Below are 27,890 nucleotides of genomic sequence, written 5' to 3'. Positions count from 1 at the left end.
TATTGTTATAACCTTGAACATATTATGTATATAACCCCAAATAAATTATTTTATAACCCTCAAATATATATTAGTATAACCCTAAATAAATATTGTTATAACTCTAAATATGTTATGTTACTTTTCATACTACAATTACACGTACATGTCAATTTTTTTTTAAATTAACAAAATGATGTGGGTTTATCGTCTTTAAAACAAGAAGAGAGGCCGTTTTATTAAAGAATGAAAAGAGAGTAAATTTTAGGAGTTGTGCACTTGTGCTTGCGGTTTTACTTTAGTTTTATCCGCTCTCTATTCTAATTCCTAAAACCCTAATCCCACTCTGCCGTCTTTTCTTCTTTCTCAGAGAAAAAAGCGTCACCAAATACTGAGGAATTGGAGATGGAGAAAGATGAGAATACTGAGGAGACGAAAAAGAAGAAACTTGGTAGTGATATTGGAATAATGAGTGATCAGTCATTCTTTTCTCTTCCTATTTCTGAGCCTACTAAAAATGCTATTAAGGATATTGGGTTTTCCAATATGACTCAGGTATGTTGAGTTTTTCCCCAATTAAAATTTAACATATTTGGTTTATGTGTGATTGCTAAAATTTTTTCTGTTATGTGCACTGGGAATTGAAGTTATTAGTATAGAATGAGCCGAACATACACTTTGTATGTGTGTTGAACCAATTTGCTATCATTTTTGTGTGTTATGTACAACACAGTATTATTGAATTGATTCGCTAGTTAGATAGGGGACTTTTTTTGTGCTTATGCTTGCTAGGAAAGTGGGTTCCAATTATATTTGCCGTATTCATTCTCTATAGAAATCGTTAAACTGCTCTTGACTTAGATGGGAATCAAATGGAATTCTGGGTAATCAAAAACATAGAGAAGATGGCATTATGCTCCAATGATGATAGTTTACCTTGCTTCTTGATTGTAGAGGGTATGGAATGTGTCTTATGCTTGGTAATGGTGGAGTTTAGCAATCAGCAAGATTGTAGAATGGTGTTTTTTTTTCTGGTTACCTCGATTTCCTATCCTCGTTGTTTCAAAGGTTCATTCTTTAATTAACTCAGGGGTTCGAATTTTAAAAAGAGATACTTTTTTTTGTTTCCAATTTAAAGTTGTATTGGAGCAGGTAAGCTATGAATCTAGAACTCTGAGAATGAGCTTGAAGGATTGTTATAGACATAGAAGGCCGCTTTGTTGTGTTTGTTCATTTGATTGTTTCGAGCTTGTTTGTGTTTGTGTAGAAGATTGTTTGTATGTTGTTTAGTTGCCTGATGGACAAATAATGTATGATGGTTGTTTCCGATGATCTTTCACGCGTAGTGCAAATCTCCGATTAGGTTGTAGTATTGGTCGTGAAACCACTTTTCCAGTAAATGTGGATGGTTTTGTAGTTTTTTATGATTATATTACGGTAGCCTCAAAACCTTTATAACGTGGCTGCGACGTGATAGATACGTAGTGTTTTCAACTTATTGAAAAGTACTAAATTGCAAAAGATGCCTCTTATCCCGAATTCTATTTATTTCCTCTGTATGTTGCTACTTTGACCCTATCTTCATACTAATGTATGTATGTAAATCCTTTTTTCTATATATTGTTGGAGTTGTCAATGTATTTTGCGTAATATCTAAGTGTACAGTTACTGAACAATAACAAAATATATTATTGGTCAAAATTATCTATTGGTAAGTGTGTTTTCCCTAACAATGCACCTTTAAACATGCAAAAAGCATAAAACACTTGCTTTAACCCATTTTGTTTTATCGGAAGTTGAATTCGTTGGATTATGATGTTTATAAGAACATTGTGTCAGATAATCTATCTACTGAAACCTAAAATAAGAGTTCATTTGACAGTTTCCTGAAGTAATCTTTGGTTTGTCTGCTAATTTTTGCATTTCTTTGTTTATAGATTCAAGCCAGAACTATATCTCCTCTCCTGGAAGGTAAAGATGTGCTTGGAGCTGCGCGGACTGGTTCTGGTAAGACCCTCGCGTTTCTAGTTCCAGCTGTCGAGTTGCTGTATCAGGTTCGCTTCACTCCTCGTAATGGAGTGGGTGTTATCATTATTTGCCCAACGAGGGAGCTTGCTATACAGGTGAGGCCTATTCCTTATTTCTGCTAATACTGTAGAAACATTGCATCCTGTTGTGTGGTCAGTGGTTATTTATAGGTGTTGGACAGGGGCCTTGATTTGGTTGGTTGTTGTCTATTCATTCACTTGGTCAATTTTTATTGACATAGTTGTCTTACTTATGCAGACCCATACAGTTGCCGAACACCTTCTCAAGCATCATTCCCAAACCCTTGGCTTGGTAATGGGTGGTGCAAACCGCAGGGGAGAAGCAGAACGTCTCGCCAAAGGTGTCAATCTTTTAGTAGCCACTCCTGGACGGCTTCTTGACCATCTTCAAAATACTAAGAGATTTGTGTACAAGAACTTAAAGGTGATATATTATATATATGCTTTATAGACATATACATAACCGATGTAGTACATTGAACTTCTCTTGGGACTTTGTTCATGTGATGTGATTTCTTAAGGAAAGTTGATGCCTATATTTTCTTGCATTTTAAATTGTTACAAATGTTGTAGTGTGTGTGGAAACTAAGTTCTAACTTTTAAATTCTAACATCAAACTCCAATAAAAGAATGAATTCCTAGTTTTAGCAGCCTGCTTATTTGAATGGTAAACAATGGAATATTAAAATTGAAGGGAATATGTGGCTATCTTATTGATGTGTGATACTTTCTGTTGTTTATATTTTTCCTTACAAAACCAATGGAAATCTAAGGAAATTTTGAATGCTTGCGTAAATAATATGTAGTTTTTACTGTTTACCATGTTTAATAAATGAAAAACTATGTAAGTTTTTAACTGATTTAAGATTATTTACTTTCAGTCATGGGAAACTGTGTCAACTTTTACTCTACTGAATTTTCCTTTTTTAAACGGCTAGATAATGATAAATCAGTAGTTTCTACAATTTCTTTCCTGAAATTTATACAGTTGTACTTCTATGTGCATAAAATTTATGGCTAATGCATATACACTCTTCTAATAAAAAAATTCCCCATCAACATAAATTGATTTCTATGTTTCTATCATTTAGAATCCAAGCATGAAAACCATTCTTAACAGGGGTTGGGATCATAGTGCAAAAACAAGGCCAAATCAATATATCGCAACCATATTGTGAAGGATTTTGAGTTTACCGCGAACATAATATACCCTAAATTTGTTTCGTGACCGTCACCGAAACCGTATATTTGCATTATACTTGCAATATTCTAAAATTGTAACCCCTTTGTTTTGCTTTCCTTGCTTATGAGCCTGGACCCGATGATAAATTTATTTGTGAATTCTTTCAGCTGCATTTATTTCAAGATTATTTGACTGTTCTGTATTGTCTGCGCTTGCAGTGCCTGATAATTGATGAAGCTGATAGGATTTTGGAGGCAAATTTTGAAGAAGAAATGCGGCAGATTATAAAGATTCTCCCAAAGGTCAAACATTTTATTTACTTTTTTATGGTTGTAACATTTCTATATATATTCAAACAGTTTTCAGTTGCTTATTTGGTAGTACATTAGTTTGACGATTTAATAACATTTTGGAATGTCGATATCGAAAGCCTTTTTTTCTTGGAATGTTAATTGTTATGAGTAGTTTGTGCTACTCTCTTTATATTATGTTCTAAGTATCTAGAAATATTATTTTTGACTTTTTCTTGTTTTCAGGAGAGACAAACAGCTCTTTTTTCAGCCACACAGACAAAGAAGGTAAGCTGTCATTTCTGTAATTTGTTCTCATTTTAAGGGAAATGATGTTTAAATTTCTTGTGTGTGTTATTGTGTGGGGGCAAGGTTGGAATATAATGTACAAAGAGTTTGCTCAATTTCTTTGTAGGTGCTAATGTGAATCTGTTTCATAGGTGGAAGATCTTGCACGCTTGTCATTTCAATCTACACCTATCTACGTTGATGTGGATGAGGGTAGGAGAAAGGTGAGTGGGAATTGGAAGTCAATGGTGCATCTGCAACAATCTTTGTATTCATTATTATCTATTGTATGTTTTCATAATAAGATATTACCAATTTTTTTGTATATTGTAGGTTACCAATGAAGGACTGCAGCAGGGCTATTGTGTTATTCCTAGTGCAAAGAGGTTTTTGCTTCTTTATTCTTTCCTGAAAAGGAATCTGTCGAAAAAGGTTATGGTTTTCTTTTCTTCCTGTAACTCAGTAAAGTTCCATTCAGAACTTCTGAGATACATTCAGATAGACTGCTTTGATATCTATGGGAAGCAAAAGCAGGCTAAGAGGACTACTACATTTTTTGAATTTATTGAAGCCAAAAAAGGAATACTTTTATGCACTGATGTTGCTGCTCGTGGTCTTGATATTCCTGCTGTGGTTAGTATCTACTCATCCGTTCTCATATGATTATTGAATGAGCTTTTTAACTAGCACCCACCTTTCAAAAGGGGCCAATGGAAAATCGGAAACAACCTCTTTCTTATCAATAATATGTATAAGTTTTTGTACTGGTGAAAGTTCTTAATTGCATTGAGGTGATGGAGGGGTATGGAACTATCAGTCAATAAGGGCCACATTCTCACTATTTTTAAGGAAAAATAATAGTTCTCAAGTTAACCGTTTTTCATAGAGTTCTACTTCAATGATAATATCAATCTTAGAAAAATGGTTCACATTAGTGGGATAGAAAATTTTTTTGCAAAAATTACTTGCCAAAAGATCCTGTCACTTCCTCCATGTCCTACCCTGACTTCTCAGTCTTTATTCTCTTACATTACCCTAGCCTTTTGTTTTCTATATTCTGGTGGTATGGTGGATACTCTAAAGTAGATGCAATTTTTGGGTAGTGGCAGCTGCTGAATTTTACTTGTAGAGTGGTGACTGGGCAGGCAGAAGCTCGAGAGAATGGTGGTGGAAAGGGTAGGGCAAGGAAGGGAGGTTTAAGAATGGTTGAACAGTTGAACTTGGTGCTGTGGCAGCGAGGATGATGATAACCTCTGGTGCGGCAGTTTTATGTAGTGATTATCCATGTTAATTGATTGTTCTGGACTCTGGATGATAAGGTGAGGGTGCTGTGTGTGGTGTGAGGTTGGTGACAGGTATGGACATGGGGGTAATCGGAGAAAAAGGGTGGGTAAAAATAGCAAGGATGATGGCTTGGGACAAGGGGAGCTTGGGTATTGGGTCAATGAGGGTGCATATGCATTGGTTTTGAGAGGCTTAGAGGGAGGTTGGTGTGGTGAGTAGATGAGCTTGGTTTTAGGGTGCGGTGGCTGCAGTTTGAGGGGAGAGGATGGGCAAAGCTTGTTCCTGATTAATACTCCTATAAATTAGAGTTAGATTAAACTACAAAATCAATTGTTAATTTGTGATTATTAATTACTTAACAGTTAATATGATGGAAAATGTTGTGTGCTTCATTTGTTTAAAGGTGGTTTCAAGTTTAAGTCAACAGTTAACAACAGCTTTTTACAGTTGATTGATCTGTTCTTTTCTTGAATTTGTAGGATTGGATTGTCCAGTATGATCCTCCTGATGATCCAAAGGTTTCCAACTTGCTTCTTTACCTTTTTGATAAAGCTCTTTATATGGGCCAGTTAGCTGAAATGTTTACCCTTTCAGGAATATATCCATAGGGTTGGGCGAACAGCTCGTGGTGAAGGTGCCAAAGGAAATGCTCTGCTCTTTCTAATTCCTGAAGAGTTGCGGTTCCTTGCTTATTTAAAGGTATGAAATATCCCATCAAAATTGTAAAATGTATGCAAAGATCAAGTTTTTAAGTTTTTTGATTGCAAAAATGACTCTTAATTAGATACTTTGGGGAAAAATTGAAGAGACCTTTTTTTGTATGAATAATTTTAGGGTGTTTTTTTATTTAGAAGTACAAGGCCGAATTTTTGATGTTAAAGCACGGGAATCATTAATTTTATTCTGTTATCGGGTGTGCTGGAGTCTGGACTGATTCAGTATATTTTTTGTCTTCTATTTTTGCGGACTTAAATTGTCTCTGCAGAGTGAGAAGGTTCCTGTGAAAGAATATGAGTTTGATGAAAGGAAACTAGCAAATGTGCAGTCTCATCTGGTACTACTTCATTCTATTTCTGTTTCTCGTTTCCAAGTAGTTCTATAAAAGTACTCGGCTTACCTGCTGTTGATTTTGGCAGGAGAAATTGGTAGCAAATAATTACTACTTGAACAAGTCAGCTAAAGAAGCTTATAGGGCTTATATATTGGCATATAACTCGCATTCCATGAAGGATGTGTTCAATGCTCATCAACTTGATCTGCAGGTAATAATTTTCTTCTGAAATTTTCAATTATTATCCGTGGCGAATCGACCCGACGTATAATTTTGATAAGGCTCATTTTAGTTGGCGTTACGCCAAGCACCCAGGAATCAAATAGACTTGAAAGGTTCTAACAATGAAGGGCTCTAAGGAATCAAATAGCATAATCCCACTATTTTTACTTGCTACTTCTCTAAGTAGATCACTAACTACTAAAACAAAATAATCTACTTAACTTCAGAACACACTATCCAACACCTTTTTCCATTCATTTTGGTTTTCAATTCATCCGGACCTCTAAATCTAAATTACGCTAAAGCATGAAATAAAATCAATGTGTTTTATGTGTACAGGCAGTGGCTGCTTCGTTTTGCTTTTCTTGCCCTCCGAGTGTAGACCTGAAACTCGATAGCAGTGCCTCGAAGTTCAGGAAGAAGATGCGTAAAGTAGAAGGCAGGTTCAATGAGAGCAACCCATATGGGAGGCAAAGTAAAGATGATACTAGGCAATTTGTTAGGTATTAAAAAGTTTTGTTCGTCTTAGTAACTTTTTTGAGGTTTTCTCAGCTAATTGCTTTGAAGATGTGTCATACCAGCATTTTTGTGTCTTCTAAGTAAGATCTTGAACAACAATTTTTTTCAAAAGGAAAGATAAAGTTTATTGATTGACTGAATTGCTGTGCAAGAACCACTGCTTAATAAAAAGGTTTTCAATCCCACACCACTGAAGATGAAATATATGGTAACCATAATTCTAATTAAATCATGCATGCGATGCAATAATGTAAATAAATCTAAGTAGTTTTATTTTTTGACAAAACCCAAGTACAGGAACCATTTGTTGAATGGAAAAGATGCAATTATAATCTGTCCAAGTATTCATACGAGATATTGAGTAGTGTTCCATATCATGTCAAACTAAGTGCTAAAGGGTTTCGTTCTTTAATATATAGGTATGGTCTCATTATTATACTTTAATCTATTAAATTTTACAATTTTTGTACAATTTAAATTTCTTCACTTGATTTAATTTACTATTAATTATTTTTAAAATAGTGGAGATCATGACATCATAGTTCCATTCCTGGGTACCCAAGCATGGATAAGATATTCGATTGTAGATGATTGGCGAAGATGGGTTGTTGATAACCAAGTGGCAGGGTAATTAGTACATCTTCTCTTCTAATTTTTTTTATTTTTTTCTATATTTGACGATCGTACTTTAAATAGAGAAGTGGAAGGAGAAAAAGGGGAGGAATTTGAAAAGATTAAAATTTTTTTGTTTGAATTATAAAAAAGGAGTTAAAGGAATATGGAGGGGATGAGTTTAGATGAAAAATGTAAAATTATTTAGTTAAGAATATAATTTCCCCTAAAAAATGTAGTATTTTTTTTATTTTTTCGTTGATAATTTACCATTAGTGATAAAATTCACAAGAGAAAAGTTTTGATTGTATTGAACAAAGAAGAGTTTACAATGAATATAGAGAATTTGAGTTTTCAAGTTGCAGAAATCTATCTTTTCTTTCTCTTGAAGAAGAGAGTGGTTGATGCAACCTTTATATACTGAAAAACTAAATAAAAGAAAAGCTAAGGTAATATTGGGGAAAAGACTAAAAAACCCTTATATACACTAATATCCCCCCTCAAGCTAGGGAGTATGAGTATCATGAATCCCTAGCATGCTCAATAAATGATTATGTTGAGGAGAAGGAAGAGCTTTAGTGAAGAGATCAGCTAGCTGTTCTTGAGAAGGGGTGTACAGGAGTTCAATGAGGCCTTCCATAACCTTGTCTCTAGTGAAATGACAGTCAAGTTCTACATGTTTGGTTCTTTCATGTAATAATTGATTCTTTCCAATTTGTATAGCTGACTGATTGTCACATTTGAGGGCTATTGGCAATAGATCTTTGATGCCTAGTTCTTGGAGTAACCTTACTAGCCAAGTTATTTCTGATGAAGCAGCTGCCATGGCTCTGTATTCAGCTTGTGAGCTAGATCTAGATACAGTACTTTGCTTCTTAGACTTCCAAGAAATAGGTGATTGACCAAGAAGCATGACATAACCAGCGATGGATCTTCTGGTATTAGGGCAGGAAGCCCAGTCAGAGTCTGAATAGGCATGAAGAGTGAGTTGAGGTGCTGCTTGCAGTAGAATTCCTTGACCTGAAGTATGATTGAGATACCTAAGGACATGTGTAAGAGCTTGGACATGAGGTAATCTGGGTTGTTGAAGAAATTGACTGAGGGTTTGCACAGAGAATGAGAGATCTGGTCTTGTGTGAGTGAGAAAATTTAATTTCTCAATAAGACATCTGTAGTGGCTAGGATCAGAATATACCTCTCCCTCATCATTGAGCAGTTTTACATTAGCTGGTAAGGGAGTTTTGGTTCTTTTACTAATATCAAAACCACATTCTGCAAGAATCTCTTTGGTAAATTTCTGCTGAGTGAGAATTATACCTTCTGTGACATAGGACACTTCTATTCCAAGGAAGCAATTGAGATGTCCTAAATCTTTGATGCTGAATATGTGATGTAAATGTAGTTTGAGATCCTTTATAGCATCCTCATTATTACCAGTGATGACGATATCATCAACGTATACAACAATAACTATGAAGTCCTTTCCACAGTCTCTGATGAAAAGAGAATAATCATTTTTAGATTGATTAAATCCTTTTTGTAGAAGTTCCATGGTGAGTCTAGCAAACCATTGTCGTGAAGCTTGTTTAAGACCATATAAAGATTTATGTTATTTGCAGACTAAATTATCAGGATTAGGAACTCCTTCTAGGACCTTCATGTAGACTTCTTCATGTAATTCTCCATGAAGAAAGGCATTGTTAATATCCAGCTGATGTAGAATCCAATTTCTGCTGGCTGCAAGGGCTATGATGCATCTAACTGTAGTCATCTTTATAACTGGTGAGAAAGTTTCCATGTAGTCTATACCATACCTTTGAGAGAATCCTTTTGCTACCAGTCTGGCCTTTAATCTTTCAACACCTCCATCAGCTTTCAACTTAACCTTGTAAACCCACTTACTTCCTATAGGTTTCTTGCCTTTGGGAAGAGGAACCAGGCTCCATGTTTTGTTGCCTTCTAATGCTTCAATCTCCTTGTTCATTGCAGCTATCCATCCTGGATCCTTTGTTGCTTCTTCAAAATTTACTGGTTCAGTGACCTTATTAATTATTTGAATATGCTCCTGTGCCTTTGAGGGTAGAAAAGAGAAATCCACTAGATTACACCAATGAGACATCTGAGAAGAAAGAGAGCAAACATAATCATTTAAGTAAGAGGGTGACTTATGCTGTCTTGTAGATTGTCTGATATTAGAGGTTATGGTTCCTAGTTGGGGTTGAGAAATAGGTGGGTCAGGATTTTGTGTAATATCAAGATTGATGTTTGAATGTGTAGGTTGTCTTTGGCTGTTATTGTTTGAAGTGGAGTCAGGATCTGGGTGTTCATGAGGCAGAGTGAATGGGTCAGGAGCAGAGGCAAATATTGTGGGTTGAATTTCAGTGTGAGCAAGAAGGAAAATAGGCAGTGGCTTATGTGGTGTGGAAGAATAATGGAAGGGTAAGTGTTTCTCATGAAAAATAACATCTCTTGATATTATGATTTGGTGAGTCTGCAAGTTCAGAACTTTGTAAGCCTTTTGGTTAGAAGGATATCCTAAGAATACACAGCTTGTAGCTCTTTGATCAAATTTGCTTCTATGAGATCTTAGGGTAGAGACAAAACAAAGGCAACCAAACACTCTTAAATGTTCTAATGAAGGTTTCTTTCCAAATAATTTTTCATAGGGTGATGTGAAAGCAATGCTGCTGAGTTCTATCCTATTGATCAGATGGCATGCACATAACAAACATTCTCCCCAAAATTTTTCTGGAATATTGGATTGGAAATATAAGCTCCTGGCAGTCTCCAACAAGTGTCTATGCTTTCTCTCAGCTACTCCATTTTGTTGGGGAGTTTCAACACAGGTTCTTTGGTGTAAAATACCATTTTTTAAGTAGAATTTTAACATATCACCTTCACATAATTCCTTGGCATTGTCTGATCTAATGGTGCCAATATGCACATTGAAATGATTCTGTACAAAAACAGCAAAGTTATTAATAATAACAACCACATCCTTTTTGTGTTTGAGTAGAAAAATCCAAGTGTGCCTTGAGTAATCATCCACAATTGTTAGGAACATACTGCATTTATCATGTGTTAAAACCTTAAATGGTCCCCATACATCAATGTGTAGCAACTCAAAACATCTAGTGGACTTTATTGCACTGATAGGAAAAGGTTTTCTAGTTTGTCTTGCCTTAGGGCATATATGACATATGACTTCCTTTTTCAAAGAGACATTATTAAAGCTACTATTTACAAACTGCATCTTTGAGAAAGGTATGTGACCCAATCTTAAATGCCAAAGCTTGAAGTCTTCAATTGATTCTGCTGTGCAAGAAATCAGTCTTGTTTCCTTTGTTTCATTTGTATTGACAGCATATAAGCCATTGTGTATTTCACCAAGAACAAGGAAATTCTTCTGAAAATGATCCTGTAGTAAACACTTGTCATGAGTGAATACTACTTTGCATTTCATGTCTTTGCATAACTTGTGTGTGGATATTAAGTTGTATTTAAAATCAGGTACATGTTTAACATCTTTGAGCAGAATTCCATTATCCAATTTAACTTCTCCTATATGCTCAATTTTGGCTTTCTTACCATTTGCAATATAAATTGTATTAGGTATGCTCTTGTTTTTGTAAAAATTTGTAAATTGATCCAGATTAGCACACACATGATCTGTTGCTCCAGAATCCACAATCCACTTTGTGTTAGAAGATGAAAATAAGCAAGTACCTGTATGTTTGTCAGTGAGTGCAGTAGTTGCTGTATTAGCATGAACAGGGATATGTGCGTGGATACTTGAGTGAACCCCAGATGATGATGACTCTGTCTTGCTATCCTTTTGCTGTTTATTTAGCCATTGTATGTATTGTTGATATTGATTATTTGAGATAGTGACTTCATCATTTTCTGTATCATCAATAAGTGCTACATGTGCTGCTTTCTTGCCTTTGTACTTTGGATGTCCAGGTGGAAATTCTTTCAACTCCCAGCAGTTTTCTTTATTATGACCTCTTTTATGACAGTATGTGCATTGCATAGCACCGTTCATGAATCCATTAGGCTTTCTTTGAGTGATACCTCCTTGATAAGATCTTGGAACATTCTCAAGATTGTTATGAGATTGAGAAGTATTCTGTTGAATATATGTTTTCTTGAATTCTGGTCTTCTATTGAAATTTCCTGCAAATGCCATTGGTTGATCATTTTGTGAAGAGATTTCTGTTATACTTTGTTGCTTTTCTTCATGAATGATCAATCTGTAGGCCAGAGCAATGTTAGGTAATGGTTGCATCATTAAAATATTGGTTCTGACATTGGCAAATTTTGGATTTAATTTCATTAAGAAGTACACAATTCTTTCATCTTCTTGGGCCTTTAAAAATTTCTGAGTTAGATCGCAAGAGCATTTGTTGCGGCTGCATACTGGAATAGGATTATTTCCATTAATTTGATCCCACAAAGCCTTCATTTTTGTGAAAAATTCTGCAACAGACATTGAAGAGGTCTGATATAATTCAGCCAAACTCTGTTGAAGGGTGAAAAGTTGTGGTCCTGAACTTTGATCATATCTTTCTTCTAGGTCTTTCCAAATCTCTCTTGCAGTAGAAAAGTATAACACTTCTTGAGATGGATGCATCTAGTGAGTTAAGTAAGAAATGATGAGATTATTACATCTTTCCCATGCTTTGTAATCAGGATCTGTAGTTTGAGGTATTTCAAGATTTCCATCAACAAAACACAATTTATTCTTGGCTGCTAAAGCAATGGTCATACTTCTTTTCCATTCACTATAGTTTTCACCAGCAAATTTTTCGTACACAAGAGACACTCCAGGATTCTCATTAGGATGAATGAAGAACACACTACTAGGATCTTGTGTTTTAGGTAGTTTTTCTAAAGACATTTTTTGGATATAAAGGCTGAATGAGCTAAAAGAAACACCAATCAAGAAAAAATTACCCTTTATAGAGACTTATCAATTGTCAATTCCTTGGATCTTCAAAATAACAGTAAACGAAGATTAAAGATCCTATTTCAAATTTATTTATTTATTTATTTATTTATTTATTTATTTTTTATATCCAACAAGAATCAACGATATCAACAAACAAAGATTAAAGACAGAAATTCCATAAGGATCAATTTCCCTCACCAAATTGCTGATCACGAATATTACTCTTTATATTTAGGGTTTGCTGTACCCTAAAAATGGATCAATTAAAGATTCAATTTCTTGAATAATCAAGTTATATTTCTTCAGAAATTAGAACTTATCTGAGTGCTTTCCAACTTAAAACCAGAAGAAAACTGCTGCGCTAGCTATGGCGGATACGAGTTTGATTATGCGAATTTGCCGAGTGAATCGTTCGCAATTGAAGAGAAGATGTTTGTTGTATAATCAAAATTGACATGCTTTTGGATAGATCATTGCCCGCTCTGATACCATGATAAAATTCACAAGAGAAAAGTTTTGATTGTATTGAACAAAGAAGAAGAGTTTACAATGAATATAGAGAACTTGAGTTTTCAAGTTGCAGAAATCTATCTTTTCTTTTTCTTGAAGAAGAGAGTGGTTGATGCAACCTTTATATACTGAAAAACTAAATAAAAGAAAAGCTAAGGTAATATTGGAGAAAAGACTAAAAAACCCTTATATACACTAATAATTAGTGAAGACAAAATATCATGAGTACATGATATTCTTGCAAAAAAAGAATCAAATAACCTAAGTTAGGAAACTATATGATAATAATATACTAATTGTGAATACAAAATAACGTTTTATCTATTTGCTTATTCACAATTTGCTTATCCTCAATTCTAATGTAGATGTCATATGAATCTTTTATCTATAAATTAATCTTAGTTTCGAATATCAAATATTTCCTGCAGCTCGTCTTCTATGAGACCGTCACACCATAAGACGGGTCCATATAATTAGCCCATTACTTTAAGATCATAAGTGATCGTTTTAAGGTTATAAGTAATCACTCTAAGACTAAAAAAAGGTGAATATTTTAAGATTGTAAATAATCATTTTAACATGATTACTTTAAGATAAAAAATATATATTGAGTCAACCCAATAAAATGGTCTCACCGTAAAATCGTCTTATTTAAGAATTAGTGAATTTCATAATATTAACATAAAAAGATTCGTGTTTATAAGATTTGTTTTCTAAAAGTTCTCGTTTGATGTAGATTGACGAGAACATATGCCAATAGGATGACATTTGCAACTGTTAAGGTTAGTTCATAAAACATTAGCTACTATATTATTTTGTCTTTTTAAATTTACATTATTTAATTAATTTTTACTAGAGTTTTTAAATGAGGTAAATTTTAAAAAACGAAAGTAGAAATTAATTAAGAGATTGTTGACATCTATATTCACGTGTTAACGTAGGGCGGTGGACACACGGCTCCAGAGTACAAACTTAAAGAGCGTGCTTCCATGTTTAGGAGATGGATTCAAGGCGAACCTCTTTAATATTTTTCTTGCTTTATCCTAATAAAGTCGTATTATATAATGAACTCAAAATGATATTCATAAAATTACAAATATTTAATTACATAATACGTTTTTTTATGAGCTCGTGTCTCGGATTTGTCTTTGTCTTACAACCCTCAAATTTTAATTATCACTAATGTTGCTCTAACATTTACTCCATAATGCTTCCAAGTGGGTGCTAGTGGTGCTACAAACCTAGCTTAATCTAGGTTCTTTTCTTAATGATTCTAAATATTTCTTTACATTTCTTTATAAAGTATTTAGTAAAAAGTATCTAGATCATTTTATATTTATCATATTAAATTTAATGTTTGTTCGGATTATTATGTCGATTTTAGATCAAGTGTTCTACAAAATGTTGTAATGAACAAAAATAGACTGAGAAAATTATGTGCATCTTGTTTCTTATACAAAATCAGTTGTTCATAATAATTATAAGTTCTAATGCCACAAAATTAAAGGAACACCAAAACCATAATTAAGGATATATATAGTTTGAGCTTGGCCAAATTTTCTTCAATTTCAAAGGTAAGACAAAAAGGGGAAAATGAGGATAGGAGATGCGTGGTAAAAAAATTCATCTTGTCTTGTATGAAATCGTCTCATGGTGAGACGACCTCAAAATATGAAGTTTTTAAGCTAAAAGTTTTTATTGTTGGGCTATTTAATCCAAGTATGAGGCATGTCTCAAGGTGAGACCGACTCATATAAGAATTTATGAAAAAAATTAGTTAATCAGTCTTTTATAGAGAATTATTCCTATCTATACAGTATATTGTTATTATATTTAATACTCTTAAAAAATAAGTAAAGTACAACGTGAATAGAAAAATACACTTTATATATTCTATATAATGATATACTCCTTGTAATACTGAAAATAACGTATTAAGTATGTAAAAAAAAATATATATATAAGAAAAATATACGGAAAAATTATAAAATGAATAATCCCGATCCATCTAAGCCGTAAAAGCAAAAAGTAATATGTAACACCCCGAGATTTTTATTAATAATGAAATTACTAATGTGTGAGCCCACGAAGTCTCTTAGTTGGGTCTCGCATGAAAAATAAACCGAGATAAAAAAATAATAATAATAATAATAAACAAACAAATAAACCTAATAATAATAATAATAATTTTTTTTAAAAAAAAAAAAAAGGAACGGTATATAAAAACCCACGAAACCCTAAACGCTCACAAGACCTAGCCGTCACTTCTCCTCCTTCTTTCTCTTTCTCTTCCTCCCTCACTCCCGCACCCTTCCCTTCCTGCACAGCAGCTAAGCCGCCCACGAAAACACCACCAAGCAGCACCGGAGCCTCGCCTCACTCCCACGGCAGCCTAGCAGCAGGCGGCTGCAAGCACGCCCAGCAGCAGGCGGCTGAAACACGCCCCAGCAGGCGGCTGCTCCTCTCTGGATCCGTGCAGAACTTCCCCCTCCACCACCGTGTCTTGAGCCACGCCACCACCACAAGAACCACCAACCTCTTGACCCATTTCCTAGTCTCACCCATTGTAAGCCTCTCAAGCTCACTCTAAGTAATTTTCCTAGTATATAATTAGAGTTTTACTAAGTTTATGAGTTGGGTGTTAATTTGTATGATTGTCATTGAATCTTGTTGTGGGTAAGAATTTGATTGATGATTTGAATGTACTTATGAATTGGGTTTTTGAAATGTGGATGAAAAGTGTTGAATTTTGTGTTATTTTTCATTGAATTCTTTTGTGGTTAAGAGTTTAATTGATAGAATTGAACATATTCATAATTTAAGGTTTGAAGTGTGATTAGAAATTATGGGATTTGTGTTGATTGAATATTAGTTTGGTTTAATCCTATCATAGGTAATAGAAATAGTGTTATCTTTAAACATGAAATAATTAGAGTTTGATTTAGAAATGAGATTTCTAGTAGTGTGTGTGGTGTATGCTACTTTGGTGGTGTGGTGATTAATCGAATAGCCTTATAAATTATTTTAAATTATTTTAAGACTTGGTTGATTATCGTTGTGGTAATTAGTAATGATTTTGATTATAGTTGGCTATAAAAATGGTCTTGGTTGTTAATTGAGAGTAGTAGTTGCTAATTGTTAGTGACTTAATTGTTAGAGTTACTAATACCTCATTGGGTTGTTCTTGAAATCATAAACACATAATTGTAATGAGCCATGAACATAGCGTCAACTGTTAAGAATTATGGAAGTTACTTGTATGATGTCTTGATTTTAGCTCAACCTTGGAGAATATAATAAATGATATTGCTATGCGATAACCTTAAAAAGATTCGTTCTTGTCGTCATATTAGCACTACACTAACGTTGTGAGACTTAATTCTGAATCGTCGTTTTATTTCAAGATAATGTGAATAGTTATAACTCAAAGTTAGCTGGTGTAATGAAACACTTGACATAATCCTTTTATTCTTTATCGATGGAAAAACTTGTGTTATTGTTGAATTGACGATTATGCTTGGTGTTGAATGAGATGCGTACGTGTTAGAATTAATTGAAATCTTGTCGTGAATGAATGATTGTGGTTACTTTGGCTTTTAGCTGGTATGACAAAGTAGTTAAGGGAACTTATTAGTTCTACTCATAACTTATATAGGTGCTCATTTCGTAAGAGGAAAGTAGAGCCTTAGTTCGGTGATTTTGTGACTTTTGATCGTGCTGTAACGCTACAGGTACATATACGCAGTAACTAACCCTTATACGTAATTTGCTTTAAGATATTATTGTTTATTGTGATAATATACATTGCATTGAAACTATGAGATAATAGTGAGTACACTTTATATGAAGAGCTATCGATTGTGAAATCCTTACGCTTAGAGTAGCTATAGAGAATGAGAGTGTTAATAGAAGGCGGAAACCATCCCCTTATTTATTTAAGAATTAGATTATGCCTAATTGGAGTTAGAATGATTCCTTTATAGGTGAATTTCATATTCTTTTGAGTGGCTCAGTGGGTTTTGGCGCGCTGCTATCCCAGGGCGCTCATTAATAGTTGAGAGTGGAAGTTATTCCCATCTGATAAGGTACTATATTATGATTAGCTGGCGTGACTTAACTGGATTATGTCCGGTTGTTTTATTAGTCCCCTAGGTGAGGTTCGACGGGACCACCGTAAGGGGGGTATGAGCATGCTTGGGTCATTGGGCGCCGGGAGGCCGATAACGCCCCTTGACCGAGGTGTTACCATGCGGGCCTTGCAAACCCCAATATGGTGGCTCTTCACTGGTTTAGTACCCCAGTGTGTTAGGTTTTTCCCGAAGGTAGGACCCGAGAGGGTCAGCTGGAGGGGGCATGAGCTCATACTTTGCCAATGGGCGCCGGGAGGCCGATAACGCCCTTGGCCGTGTCACTATGCCAGGAAGTAGAGAAAAGATCCACTGATAGAAAACTATTTAGTGATAGAAAGTTTATTCATTGATCGAAAGTTATGTAATGATAGAAGGTTCATTCTTTGGTAGAAAACTTACGCGTTGATAGAACGTTTACTCTTTGGTAGAATGTTTACTCTTGATAGAACATCTACTTATTGATAGAATAGTTTATGTTACTGAGAAGTGTGCCTAAGTTAAGTTACCTCAAGGGTATTACAGATTATGGTCACACTTACCCTAAGATAGATAAGCTCTATAAGGTCGTGCGTTAGGTATTCTGTTAATGCCTTGGTCGAGTTGAACTATGCGTATTTTGCAAGAGTTTATGTTTGAAAGGAGGAGCGCGAATACCTGCATTCTACCTAAGAGCACATGGTTCGGGTTGGAAAGCACGTAATGAAATTAAGAAGTATAAGTGACCGATAAACGGGTACTATTTGTGCTTGCGTTTTATGAAATCATCTTATGTTGATTTATGATATAATGCTATCTAGTAGTTGGTCTTATAATTATAAGTCGACATTTAAATCCGTATATGAAATAAATTTATTAAAACTAATTCAGAAATAATTTAATATAACTGAAAAATCTTTAAAAGCTATTAAAATAATTATAATTTCATTATTAATAAAAATCTCGGGGTGTTACATAATATTAGCCCATTTAGGCGGTTCAAAAAAAATTAATTACAAAGGGAATGAAATTCTTTTGGCTACCCATAAAGGTGACATGTCTAAGAAATTTTTTTCACATTGATTTGTATTGTAACATTTATTACCTGTTTTTTCATGATCGTTTTTAGTTCTTTTATTACTTGTCGGGATTTATCTTTGGTTGTTGCTGTTATCTTATTAGAGCATTATTACTTAGTTGTGTCGATGAATTATTTGTAAGTTGTACTGGTGAAATATAGTTAATGGTTCTAGTAGATTATTTGTTGATCATGTAAGTGAATTAGGAGTTGGTGGTACTAGGAGATTATTAGTATTATTGGGATTATAATCGGCCATTACTGGGTTTGTAATGAAGGATATGAAATTATTGTCAATAATATATATATATATATATATATATATATGTGTGTGTGTGTGTGTGTGTGTGTGTTGAGAACACTTGGATGATAATATTGATACCGTTTGATTAATAATCCATTTTGTGGGTATTACTTAAATAAAATGATTACTTAGGTTTGAAAAAAATATTTATATTCTTGGATATTGAAAATAAAGCTTGCATTGATAATATGTTAAGATCTATAGAAAATAGAGAGAAAATAAATGAGTAAATAAGTAAAAAATATAAAATTTTACTATTATGTATTCGTTATTAAGCAAATTTGCATATTTATTTGTATCGGTAATATGGTACTAATTGGTGAACTTTCACCATATACCTTTTATTCTTAAATATATAAAAAAGTTATTCTCTTTTTTCTTTAAAGAAGTTCTCTTTTATCATTTTTAGGTGTTTTATTTATTATTCTTATAATAAATATACTTATATAACAAATTTTGGTCAAAATAAAACTTATTCATCCTCATTTTAATATTTTTCGTAATGATTATAGTCTTCGTATTTCATTAACTTTAATTTTACATTTTTATATTGCTTAACTTTATAAAAAAAATTTATTAGTTGTAGTCTTTATTTTTTTCTATTAACTTTTTTTTAGTTTTTAATGTTCATAGTCTTATTTTTTCTACATTAAATTTATTATTCAATAGAAATAGTATACTACCATTTAATATCTAAGATAATTCTATTAGTTTTCATTCCCTAAATTTTTATTGTGAGAATTTTATTAACAACAATTCTTACTTGAGACCGTGTTTTCTAAAGACGGTTCTCTAAAGCCCGGTCCATTATATTGATTTAAAAAAAACTGACGCGCGCGTGTAAGTGTAATGTAAAAAGTTACATAATATATTTGAGGTTATAACAACATTTATTTGGGTTATAACATAATATATTTGGTGTTATACCAGAATATATTTGAGGTTTATAATATAATTTATTTTGGATTATAACATAATATGTTTAAAGGTATAACAATATATATATTTGAGGTTATAACATAATATATATGGGGTTATAACAACGTACATTTGTGGTTATAACATAATATATTTGGGGTTATAACATAATGTATTTAAAGTTGTAACAATGTATATTTGAAGTAATAATATAATATATATGAAGTTATAATAACATACATTTGGGGTTCTAACATAATATATTTGGTGTTAAAAAAATACTATACCCTCAAACACAAACCATTATATACCGAACTTTATATTATGTTATAACCCCAAATATAATATGTTATAACTACAAATATATGTTGTTATAATCTCATATATATTATGTTATAACCTCAAATATATATATATTGTTATAACCTTGAACATATTATGTATATAACCCCAAATAAATTATTTTATAACCCTCAAATATATATTAGTATAACCCTAAATAAATATTGTTATAACTCTAAATATGTTATGTTACTTTTCATACTACAATTACACGTACAGGTCAATTTTTTTTTAAATTAACAAAATGACGTGGGTTTATCGTCTTTAAAAAAAGAAGAGAGGCCGTTTTATTAAAGAATGAAAAGATAGTAAATTTTAGGAGTTGTGCACTTGTGCTTGCGGTTTTACTTTAGTTTTATCCGCTCTCTATTTTAATTCCTAAAACCCTAATCCCACTCTGCCGTCTTTTCTCCTTTCTCAGAGAAAAAAGCGTCACCAAATACTGAGGAATTGGAGATGGAGAAAGATGGGAATACTGAGGAGACGAAAAAGAAGAAACTTGGTAGTGATATTGGAATAATGAGTGATCAGTCATTCTTTTCTCTTCCTATTTCTGAGCCTACTAATAATGCTATTAAGGATATTGGGTTTTCCAATATGACTCAGGTATGTTGAGTTTTTACCCAATTAAAATTTAACATATTTGGTTTATGTGTGATTGCTAAAATTTTTTCATTTATGTGCACTGGGAATTGAAGTTATTAGTATAGAATGAGCCGAACATACACTTTGTATGTGTGTTGAACCAATTTGCTATCATTTTTGTGTGTTATATACATCACAGTATTATTGAATTGATTCGCTAGTTAGATAGGGGACTTTTTTGTGCTTATGCTTGCTAGGAAAGTGGGTTCCAATTATATTTGCCGTATTCATTCTCTATAGAAATCGTTAAACTGCTCTTGACTTAGATGGGAATCAAATGGAATTCTGGGTAATCAAAAACATAGAGAAGATGGCATTATGCTCCAATGATGATAGTTTACCTTGCTTCTTGATTGTAGAGGGTATGGAATGTGTCTTATGCTTGGTAATGGTGGAGTTTAGCAATCAGCAAGATTGTAGAATGGTGTTTTTTTTTCTGGTTACCTCGATTTCCTATCCTCGTTGTTTCAAAGGTTCATTCTTTAATTAACTCAGGGGTTCGAATTTTAAAAAGAGATACTTTTTTTTGTTTCCAATTTAAAGTTGTATTGGAGCAGGTAAGCTATGAATCTAGAACTCTGAGAATGAGCTTGAAGGATTGTTATAGACATAGAAGGTCGCTTTGTTGTGTTTGTTCATTTGATTGTTTCGAGCTTGTTTGTGTTTGTGTAGAAGATTGTTTGTATGTTGTTTAGTTGCCTGATGGACAAATAATGTATGATGGTTGTTTCCGATGATCTTTCACGTGTAGTGCAAATCTCCGATTAGGTTGTAGTATTGGTCGTGAAACCACTTTTCCAGTAAATGTGGATGGTTTTGTAGTTTTTTATGATTATATTACGGTAGCCTCAAAACCTTTATAACGTGGCTGCGACGTGATAGATACGTAGTGTTTTCAACTTATTGAAAAGTACTAAATTGCAAAAGATGCCTCTTATCCCGAATTCTATTTATTTCCTCTGTATGTTGCTACTTTGACCCTATCTTCATACTAATGTATGTATGTATATCCTTTTTTCTATATATTGTTGGAGTTGTCAATGTATTTTGCGTAATATCTAAGTGTACAGTTACTGAACAATAACAAAATATATTATTGGTCAAAATTATCTATTGGTAAGTGTGTTTTCCCTAACAATGCACCTTTAAACATGCAAAAAGCATAAAACACTTGCTTTAACCCATTTTGTTTTATCGGAAGTTGAATTCGTTGGATTATGATGTGTATAAGAACATTGTGTCAGATAATCTATCTACTGAAACCTAAAATAAGAGTTCATTTGACAGTTTCCTGAAGTAATCTTTGGTTTGTCTGCTAATTTTTGCATTTCTTTGTTTATAGATTCAAGCCAGAACTATATCTCCTCTCCTGGAAGGTAAAGATGTGCTTGGAGCTGCGCGGACTGGTTCTGGTAAGACCCTCGCGTTTCTAGTTCCAGCTGTCGAGTTGCTGTATCAGGTTCGCTTCACTCCTCGTAATGGAGTGGGTGTTATCATTATTTGCCCAACGAGGGAGCTTGCTATACAGGTGAGGCCTATTCCTTATTTCTGCTAATACTGTAGAAACATTGCATCCTGTTGTGTGGTCAGTGGTTATTTATAGGTGTTGGACAGGGGCCTTGATTTGGTTGGTTGTTGTCTATTCATTCACTTGGTCAATTTTTATTGACATAGTTGTCTTACTTATGCAGACCCATACAGTTGCCGAACACCTTCTCAAGCATCATTCCCAAACCCTTGGCTTGGTAATGGGTGGTGCAAACCGCAGGGGAGAAGCAGAACGTCTCGCCAAAGGTGTCAATCTTTTAGTAGCCACTCCTGGACGGCTTCTTGACCATCTTCAAAATACTAAGAGATTTGTGTACAAGAACTTAAAGGTGATATATTATATATATGCTTTATAGACATATACATAACCGATGTAGTACATTGAACTTCTCTTGGGACTTTGTTCATGTGATGTGATTTCTTAAGGAAAGTTGATGCCTATATTTTCTTGCATTTTAAATTGTTACAAATGTTGTAGTGTGTGTGGAAACTAAGTTCTAACTTTTAAATTCTAACATCAAACTCCAATAAAAGAATGAATTCCTAGTTTTAGCAGCCTGCTTATTTGAATGGTAAACAATGGAATATTAAAATTGAAGGGAATATGTGGCTATCTTATTGATGTGTGATACTTTCTGTTGTTTATATTTTTCCTTACAAAACCAATGGAAATCTGAGGAAATTTTGAATGCTTGCGTAAATAATATGTAGTTTTTACTGTTTACCATGTTTAATAAATGAAAAACTATGTAAGTTTTTAACTGATTTAAGATTATTTACTTTCAGTCATGGGAAACTGTGTCAACTTTTACTCTACTGAATTTTCCTTTTTTAAACGGCTAGATAATGATAAATCAGTAGTTTCTACAATTTCTTTCCTGAAATTTATACAGTTGTACTTCTATGTGCATAAAATTTATGGCTAATGCATATACACTCTTCTAATAAAAAAATTCCCCATTAACATAAATTGATTTCTATGTTTCTATCATTTAGAATCCAAGCATGAAAACCATTCTTAACAGGGGTTGGGATCATAGTGCAAAAACAAGGCCAAATCATTATATCGCAACCATATTGTGAAGGATTTTGAGTTTACCGCGAACATAATATACCTTAAATTTATTTCGTGACCGTCACCGAAACCGTATATTTGCATTATACTTGCAATATTCTAAAATTGAAACCCCTTTGTTTTGCTTTCATTGCTTATGAGCCTGGACCCGATGATAAATTTATTTGTGAATTCTTTCAGCTGCATTTATTTCAAGATTATTTGACTGTTCTGTATTGTCTGCGCTTGCAGTGCCTGATAATTGATGAAGCTGATAGGATTTTGGAGGCAAATTTTGAAGAAGAAATGCGGCAGATTATAAAGATTCTCCCAAAGGTCAAACATTTTATTTACTTTTGTATGGTTGTAACATTTCTATATATATTCAAACAGTTTTCAGTTGCTTATTTGGTAGTACATTAGTTTGACGATTTAATAACATTTTGGAATGTCGATATCGAAAGCCTTTTTTTCTTGGAATGTTAATTGTTATGAGTAGTTTGTGCTACTCTCTTTATATTATGTTCTAATTATCTAGAAATATTATTTTTGACTTTTTCTTGTTTTCAGGAGAGACAAACAGCTCTTTTTTCAGCCACACAGACAAAGAAGGTAAGCTGTCATTTCTGTAATTTGTTCTCCTCATTTTAAGGGAAATGATGTTTAAATTTCTTGTGTGTGTTATTGTGTGGGGGCAAGGTTGGAATATAATGTACAAAGAGTTTGCTCAATTTCTTTGTAGGTGCTAATGTGAATCTGTTTCATAGGTGGAAGATCTTGCACGCTTGTCATTTCAATCTACACCTATCTACGTTGATGTGGATGAGGGTAGGAGAAAGGTGAGTGGGAATTGGAAGTCAATGGTGCATCTGCAACAATCTTTGTATTCATTATTATCTATTGTATGTTTTCATAATAAGATATTACCAATTTTTTTGTATATTGTAGGTTACCAATGAAGGACTGCAGCAGGGCTATTGTGTTATTCCTAGTGCAAAGAGGTTTTTGCTTCTTTATTCTTTCCTGAAAAGAAATCTGTCGAAAAAGGTTATGGTTTTCTTTTCTTCCTGTAACTCAGTAAAGTTCCATTCAGAACTTCTGAGATACATTCAGATAGACTGCTTTGATATCTATGGGAAGCAAAAGCAGGCTAAGAGGACTACTACATTTTTTGAATTTATTGAAGCCAAAAAAGGAATACTTTTATGCACTGATGTTGCTGCTCGTGGTCTTGATATTCCTGCTGTGGTTAGTATCTACTCATCCGTTCTCATATGATTATTGAATGAGCTTTTTAACTAGCACCCACCTTTCAAAAGGGGCCAATGGAAAATCAGAAACAACCTCTTTCTTATCAATAATAAGTATAAGTTTCTATACTGGTGAAAGTCCTTAATTGCATTGAGGTGATGGAGGGGTATGGAACTATCAATCAATAAGGGCCACATTCTCACTATTTTTAAGGAAAAATAATAGTTCTCAAATTAACCGTTTTTCATAAAGTTCTACTTCAATGATAATATCAATCTTAGAAAAATGGTTCACATTAGTGGGATAGAAGATTTTTTTGCAAAAATTACTTGCCAAAAGATCCTGTCACTTCTTCCATGTCCTACCCTGACTTCTCAGTCTTTATTCTCTTACATTACCCTAGCCTTTTGTTTTCTATATTCTGGTGGTATGGTGGATACTCTAAAGTAGATGCAATTTTTGGATAGTGGCAGCTGCTGAATTTTACTTGTAGAGTGGTGACTGGGCAGGCAGAAGCTCGAGAGAATGGTGGTGGAAAGGGTAGGGCAAGGAAGGGAGGTTTAAGAATGGTTGAACAGTTGAACTTGGTGCTGTGGCAGCGAGGATGATGATAACCTCTGGTGCGGCAGTTTTATGTAGTGATTATCCATGTTAGTTGATTGTTCTGGACTCTGGATGATAAGGTGAGGGTGCTGTGTGTGGTGTGAGGTTGGTGACAGGTATGGACATGGGGGTAATCGGAGAAAAAGGGTGGGTAAAAATAGCAAGGATGATGGCTTGGGACAAGGGGAGCTTGGGTGTTGGGTCAATGAGGGTGCATATGCATTGGTTTTGAGAGGCTTAGAGGGAGGTTGGTGTGGTGAGTAGATGAGCTTGGTTTTAGGGTGCGGTGGCTGCAGTTTGAGGGGAGAGGATGGGCAAAGCTTGTTTCCTGATTAATACTCCTATAAATTAGAGTTAGATAAAAATACAAAATCAATTGTTAATTTGTGATTATTAATTACTTAACAGTTAATATGATGGAAAATGTTGTGTGCTTCATTTGTTTAAAGGTGGTTTCAAGTTTAAATCAACAGTTTAACAACAGCTTTTACACTTGATTGATCTGTTCTTTTCTTGAATTTGTAGGATTGGATTGTCCAGTATGATCCTCCTGATGATCCAAAGGTTTCCAACTTGCTTCTTTACCTTTTTGATAAAGCTCTTTATATGGGCCAGTTAGCTGAAATGTTTTCCCTTTCAGGAATATATCCATAGGGTTGGGCGAACAGCTCGTGGTGAAGGTGCCAAGGGAAATGCTCTGCTCTTTCTAATTCCTGAAGAGTTGCGGTTTCTTGCTTATTTAAAGGTATGAAGCCATCAAAATTGTAAAATGTATGCGAAGATCAAGTTTTTTAGTTTTTTGATTGCAAAAATGACTCTTAATTAGATACTTTGGGGAAAAATTGAAGAGAGACCTTTTTTTGTATGAATAATTTTAGGGTGTTTTTTTATTTAGAAGTACAAGGCCGAATTTTTGATGTTAAAGCACGGAAATCATTAATTTTATTCTGTTATCGGGTGTGCTAGAGTCTGGACTGATTCAGTATATTTTTTGTCTTCTATTTTTGTGGACTTAAATTGTCTATGCAGAGTGAGAAGGTTCCTGTGAAAGAATATGAGTTTGATGAAAGGAAACTAGCAAATGTGCAGTCTCATCTGGTACCACTTCATTCTATTTCTGTTTCGTGTTTCCAATTAGTTCTATAAAAGTATTCGGCTTACCTGCTGTTGATTTTGGCAGGAGAAATTGGTAGCAAATAATTACTACTTGAACAAGTCAGCTAAAGAAGCTTATAGGGCTTATATATTGGCATATAACTCGCATTCCATGAAGGATGTGTTCAATGCTCATCAACTTGATCTGCAGGTAATAATTTTCTTCTGAAATTTTCAATTATTATCCATGGCGAATCGACTCGACGTATGATTTTGATAAGGCTCATTTTAGTTAGCATTACGCCAAGCACCCAGGAATCAAATAGACTTGAAAGGTTCTAACAATGAAGGGCTCTAATTGACCTAAAGTATGATCACAACTTGCAAATTGGAACTAATTTTGTGTTCATGTCAATTTACTGTTTGTCTGATGAAGTATTTAGAATTCACCAAATCTTTTGTTTTGGATTCTTTGGACTAAATTTGGTGTTAGGCCAATAACAACGAATACCAATTGGGGTCGGTTATATGAACCAATATATCTCATGGATTCTCTTTTGTTGAAATTATGATGGGACAGAGATGAGAGAAATTTAGAGATCAAACTAAATGCTAGAGGTGTTCATTCGGGTCATCGGATTGATTTCGGATTAGGTGTTTCAGTCAGATTGAAATCGGGTTTTGTGTCCATGTTTTTAACATCATAGTAAATCATTTTTGAAATCGGATCAAATTGGGTTCGGTTATAAGCTCGGGTAAATTTCAGATTATTAGTTCTTGTTTTGAACACCTCTACTAAATGCCTACATCCTAATATTGTGAGAATTAGATCAATTCATGATAACTAAAACTATCGGAGCATAATCCCACTATTTTTACTTGCTACTTCTCTAAGTAGATCACTAACTACTTAAACAAAATAATCTACTTAACTTCAGAACACACTATCCAACATCTTTTTCCATTCATTTTGGTTTTCAAACCATCCCGACCTCTAAATCTAAATTACGCTAAAGCATGAAATAAAATCAATGTGTTTTATGTGTACAGGCAGTGGCTGCTTCGTTTTGCTTTTCTTGCCCTCCAAACGTAGACCTGAAACTCGATAGCAGTGCCTCGAAGTTCAGGAAGAAGATGCGTAAAGTAGAAGGCAGGTTCAATGAGAGCAACCCATATGGGAGGCAAAGTAAAGATGATACTAGGCAATTTGTTAGGTATTAAAAATTTTTGTTCGTCTTAGTAACTTTTTTGAGGTTTTCTCAGCTAATTGCTTTGAAGATGTGTCATACCAGCATTTTTGTGTCTTCTAAGTAAGATCTTGAACAACAATTTTTTTCAAAAGGAAAGATAAAGTTTATTGATTGACTGAATTGCTGTGCAAGAACCACTGCTCTCTTTGTCCTTGTGAATTTGCTACTGATAATGATATGTAAGGTTAAGTCGCAAAGATGAAGAGAGTACATTGTGATTTCCTTATTAGATGTATTTATACAAGTCCTTGAATCATAAAATCCAATTTAGGCTAGAATGAAAGACCATAGAAGAGGATTCAAAGAGCAAAAAAAAAAAAAAAAAAAGAGCAGCTTTTTATAATAAAAAATTCTAAAAGTATAGACGACTATTAAATTGAGTCATAGTCAGCTCAACAATCACCTGCTGTTACTAATAGGGGCGATTGTTGAGCTGACTTTTGACATAGTTCAGTAATCGTCCGCAGTCAGTAACAGCGGGCAATAGTTTACCTCAGATTCGAGTAAAAGACACTTGTATTGGGAATTATTTTGTTCCAACGCTTAATTTTAGATTGATCAAATGTAATTTTTTTTTCAAATTAGTCAATGTATATAATAAATTACTCGCTCTGATACCATAGTAAATTTCTTGTTTGACTCAAATGTTACAAACAAATTATAAATATGTTATCATTGGCAATGGAAAAGTTAACATGTAATAGAAGTTAAAAATATCAAAACGTTACAACAGGCATTATTATGTCAAAACATTTTTTT

The 27,890-nt window shown here is 33.7% G+C and overlaps 3 protein-coding genes across 10 annotated transcripts; 2 read left to right on the top strand and 1 right to left on the bottom strand.

Moving 5' to 3' along the window:
- Positions 1–231: 231 nt before the first annotated feature.
- On the top strand, positions 232–11,266 carry LOC130821420 (DEAD-box ATP-dependent RNA helicase 51-like). 6 transcript variants are annotated; one of them, XR_009045366.1, is made up of 15 exons: positions 232–534; positions 1,917–2,102; positions 2,266–2,451; positions 3,429–3,512; positions 3,747–3,788; positions 3,941–4,012; positions 4,122–4,421; positions 5,552–5,590; positions 5,667–5,771; positions 6,058–6,126; positions 6,209–6,334; positions 6,685–6,848; positions 7,162–7,283; positions 7,387–7,491; positions 11,129–11,264. XR_009045366.1 is itself a non-coding variant. In XM_057687198.1 (13 exons), exons 1-13 carry the CDS (start codon positions 385–387, stop codon positions 11,142–11,144), a joined length of 1,539 nt encoding a protein of 512 aa, XP_057543181.1. In that variant the 5' UTR covers positions 232–384; the 3' UTR covers positions 11,145–11,266. The 6 variants fall into 6 exon arrangements, 3 of the variants coding, with proteins under 3 accessions (XP_057543181.1, XP_057543198.1, XP_057543190.1); XR_009045365.1 differs by lacking the exon at positions 11,129–11,264 and adding an exon at positions 10,143–11,066; XR_009045367.1 differs by lacking the exon at positions 11,129–11,264 and having other exon boundaries at positions 7,157–7,283.
- On the bottom strand, positions 11,178–12,109 carry LOC130810669 (uncharacterized). Its single transcript, XM_057676812.1, has 2 exons — positions 11,295–12,109; positions 11,178–11,202 (listed from the first exon to the last, which is right to left on the bottom strand). The coding sequence occupies exons 1-2, from the start codon at positions 12,107–12,109 to the stop codon at positions 11,178–11,180; spliced, it is 840 nt and encodes a 279-aa protein (XP_057532795.1).
- Positions 12,110–15,192: 3,083 nt separating this feature from the next.
- Positions 15,193–27,251, top strand: LOC130821444 (DEAD-box ATP-dependent RNA helicase 27-like). 3 transcript variants are annotated; one of them, XM_057687224.1, is made up of 14 exons: positions 15,365–15,503; positions 16,593–16,668; positions 20,107–20,291; positions 21,673–21,858; positions 22,022–22,207; positions 23,185–23,268; positions 23,503–23,544; positions 23,700–23,771; positions 23,881–24,180; positions 25,312–25,350; positions 25,427–25,531; positions 25,816–25,884; positions 25,967–26,092; positions 26,932–27,251. In XM_057687224.1, the coding sequence occupies exons 3-14, from the start codon at positions 20,142–20,144 to the stop codon at positions 27,100–27,102; spliced, it is 1,530 nt and encodes a 509-aa protein (XP_057543207.1). In that variant the 5' UTR covers positions 15,365–15,503; positions 16,593–16,668; positions 20,107–20,141; the 3' UTR covers positions 27,103–27,251. The 3 variants fall into 3 exon arrangements, with proteins under 3 accessions (XP_057543224.1, XP_057543216.1, XP_057543207.1); XM_057687233.1 differs by lacking the exon at positions 16,593–16,668 and having other exon boundaries at positions 15,364–15,503; XM_057687241.1 differs by lacking the exons at positions 16,593–16,668; positions 20,107–20,291 and having other exon boundaries at positions 15,193–15,503.
- The last annotated feature ends 639 nt before the right edge of the window (positions 27,252–27,890 follow it).

The sequence above is a fragment of the Amaranthus tricolor genome, chromosome 1 (genome assembly GCF_026212465.1).
Source record: "Amaranthus tricolor cultivar Red isolate AtriRed21 chromosome 1, ASM2621246v1, whole genome shotgun sequence".
Classification (NCBI taxonomy): domain Eukaryota; kingdom Viridiplantae; phylum Streptophyta; class Magnoliopsida; order Caryophyllales; family Amaranthaceae; genus Amaranthus; species Amaranthus tricolor.
The sequence above is the reverse complement of the archived record's forward strand: the minus strand, read 5'-3'. Positions and strand labels throughout refer to the sequence as shown.

What these genes read in the sequence shown, in the direction of transcription:
- LOC130821444 (XM_057687233.1), top strand. Translation starts at nt 20,142, where the DNA reads ATGGAGAAAGATGGGAATACTGAGGAGACGAAAAAGAAGAAACTTGGT. An exon ending in TTATAAAGATTCTCCCAAAG is followed by an intron (nt 23,269 to 23,502) that starts GTCAAACATTTT and finishes TCTTGTTTTCAG; the next exon opens with GAGAGACAAACAGCTCTTTT. An exon ending in CTCATCAACTTGATCTGCAG is followed by an intron (nt 26,093 to 26,931) that starts GTAATAATTTTC and finishes TTATGTGTACAG; the next exon opens with GCAGTGGCTGCTTCGTTTTG.
- LOC130810669 (XM_057676812.1), bottom strand. Translation starts at nt 12,109, where the DNA reads ATGCATCCATCTCAAGAAGTGTTATACTTTTCTACTGCAAGAGAGATT. An exon ending in CAAAAGGATAGCAAGACAGA is followed by an intron (nt 11,203 to 11,294) that starts GTCATCATCATC and finishes ACAAACATACAG; the next exon opens with GTACTTGCTTATTTTCATCT.
- LOC130821420 (XM_057687198.1), top strand. Translation starts at nt 385, where the DNA reads ATGGAGAAAGATGAGAATACTGAGGAGACGAAAAAGAAGAAACTTGGT. An exon ending in TTATAAAGATTCTCCCAAAG is followed by an intron (nt 3,513 to 3,746) that starts GTCAAACATTTT and finishes TCTTGTTTTCAG; the next exon opens with GAGAGACAAACAGCTCTTTT. An exon ending in CAAATGTGCAGTCTCATCTG is followed by an intron (nt 6,127 to 6,208) that starts GTACTACTTCAT and finishes TGATTTTGGCAG; the next exon opens with GAGAAATTGGTAGCAAATAA.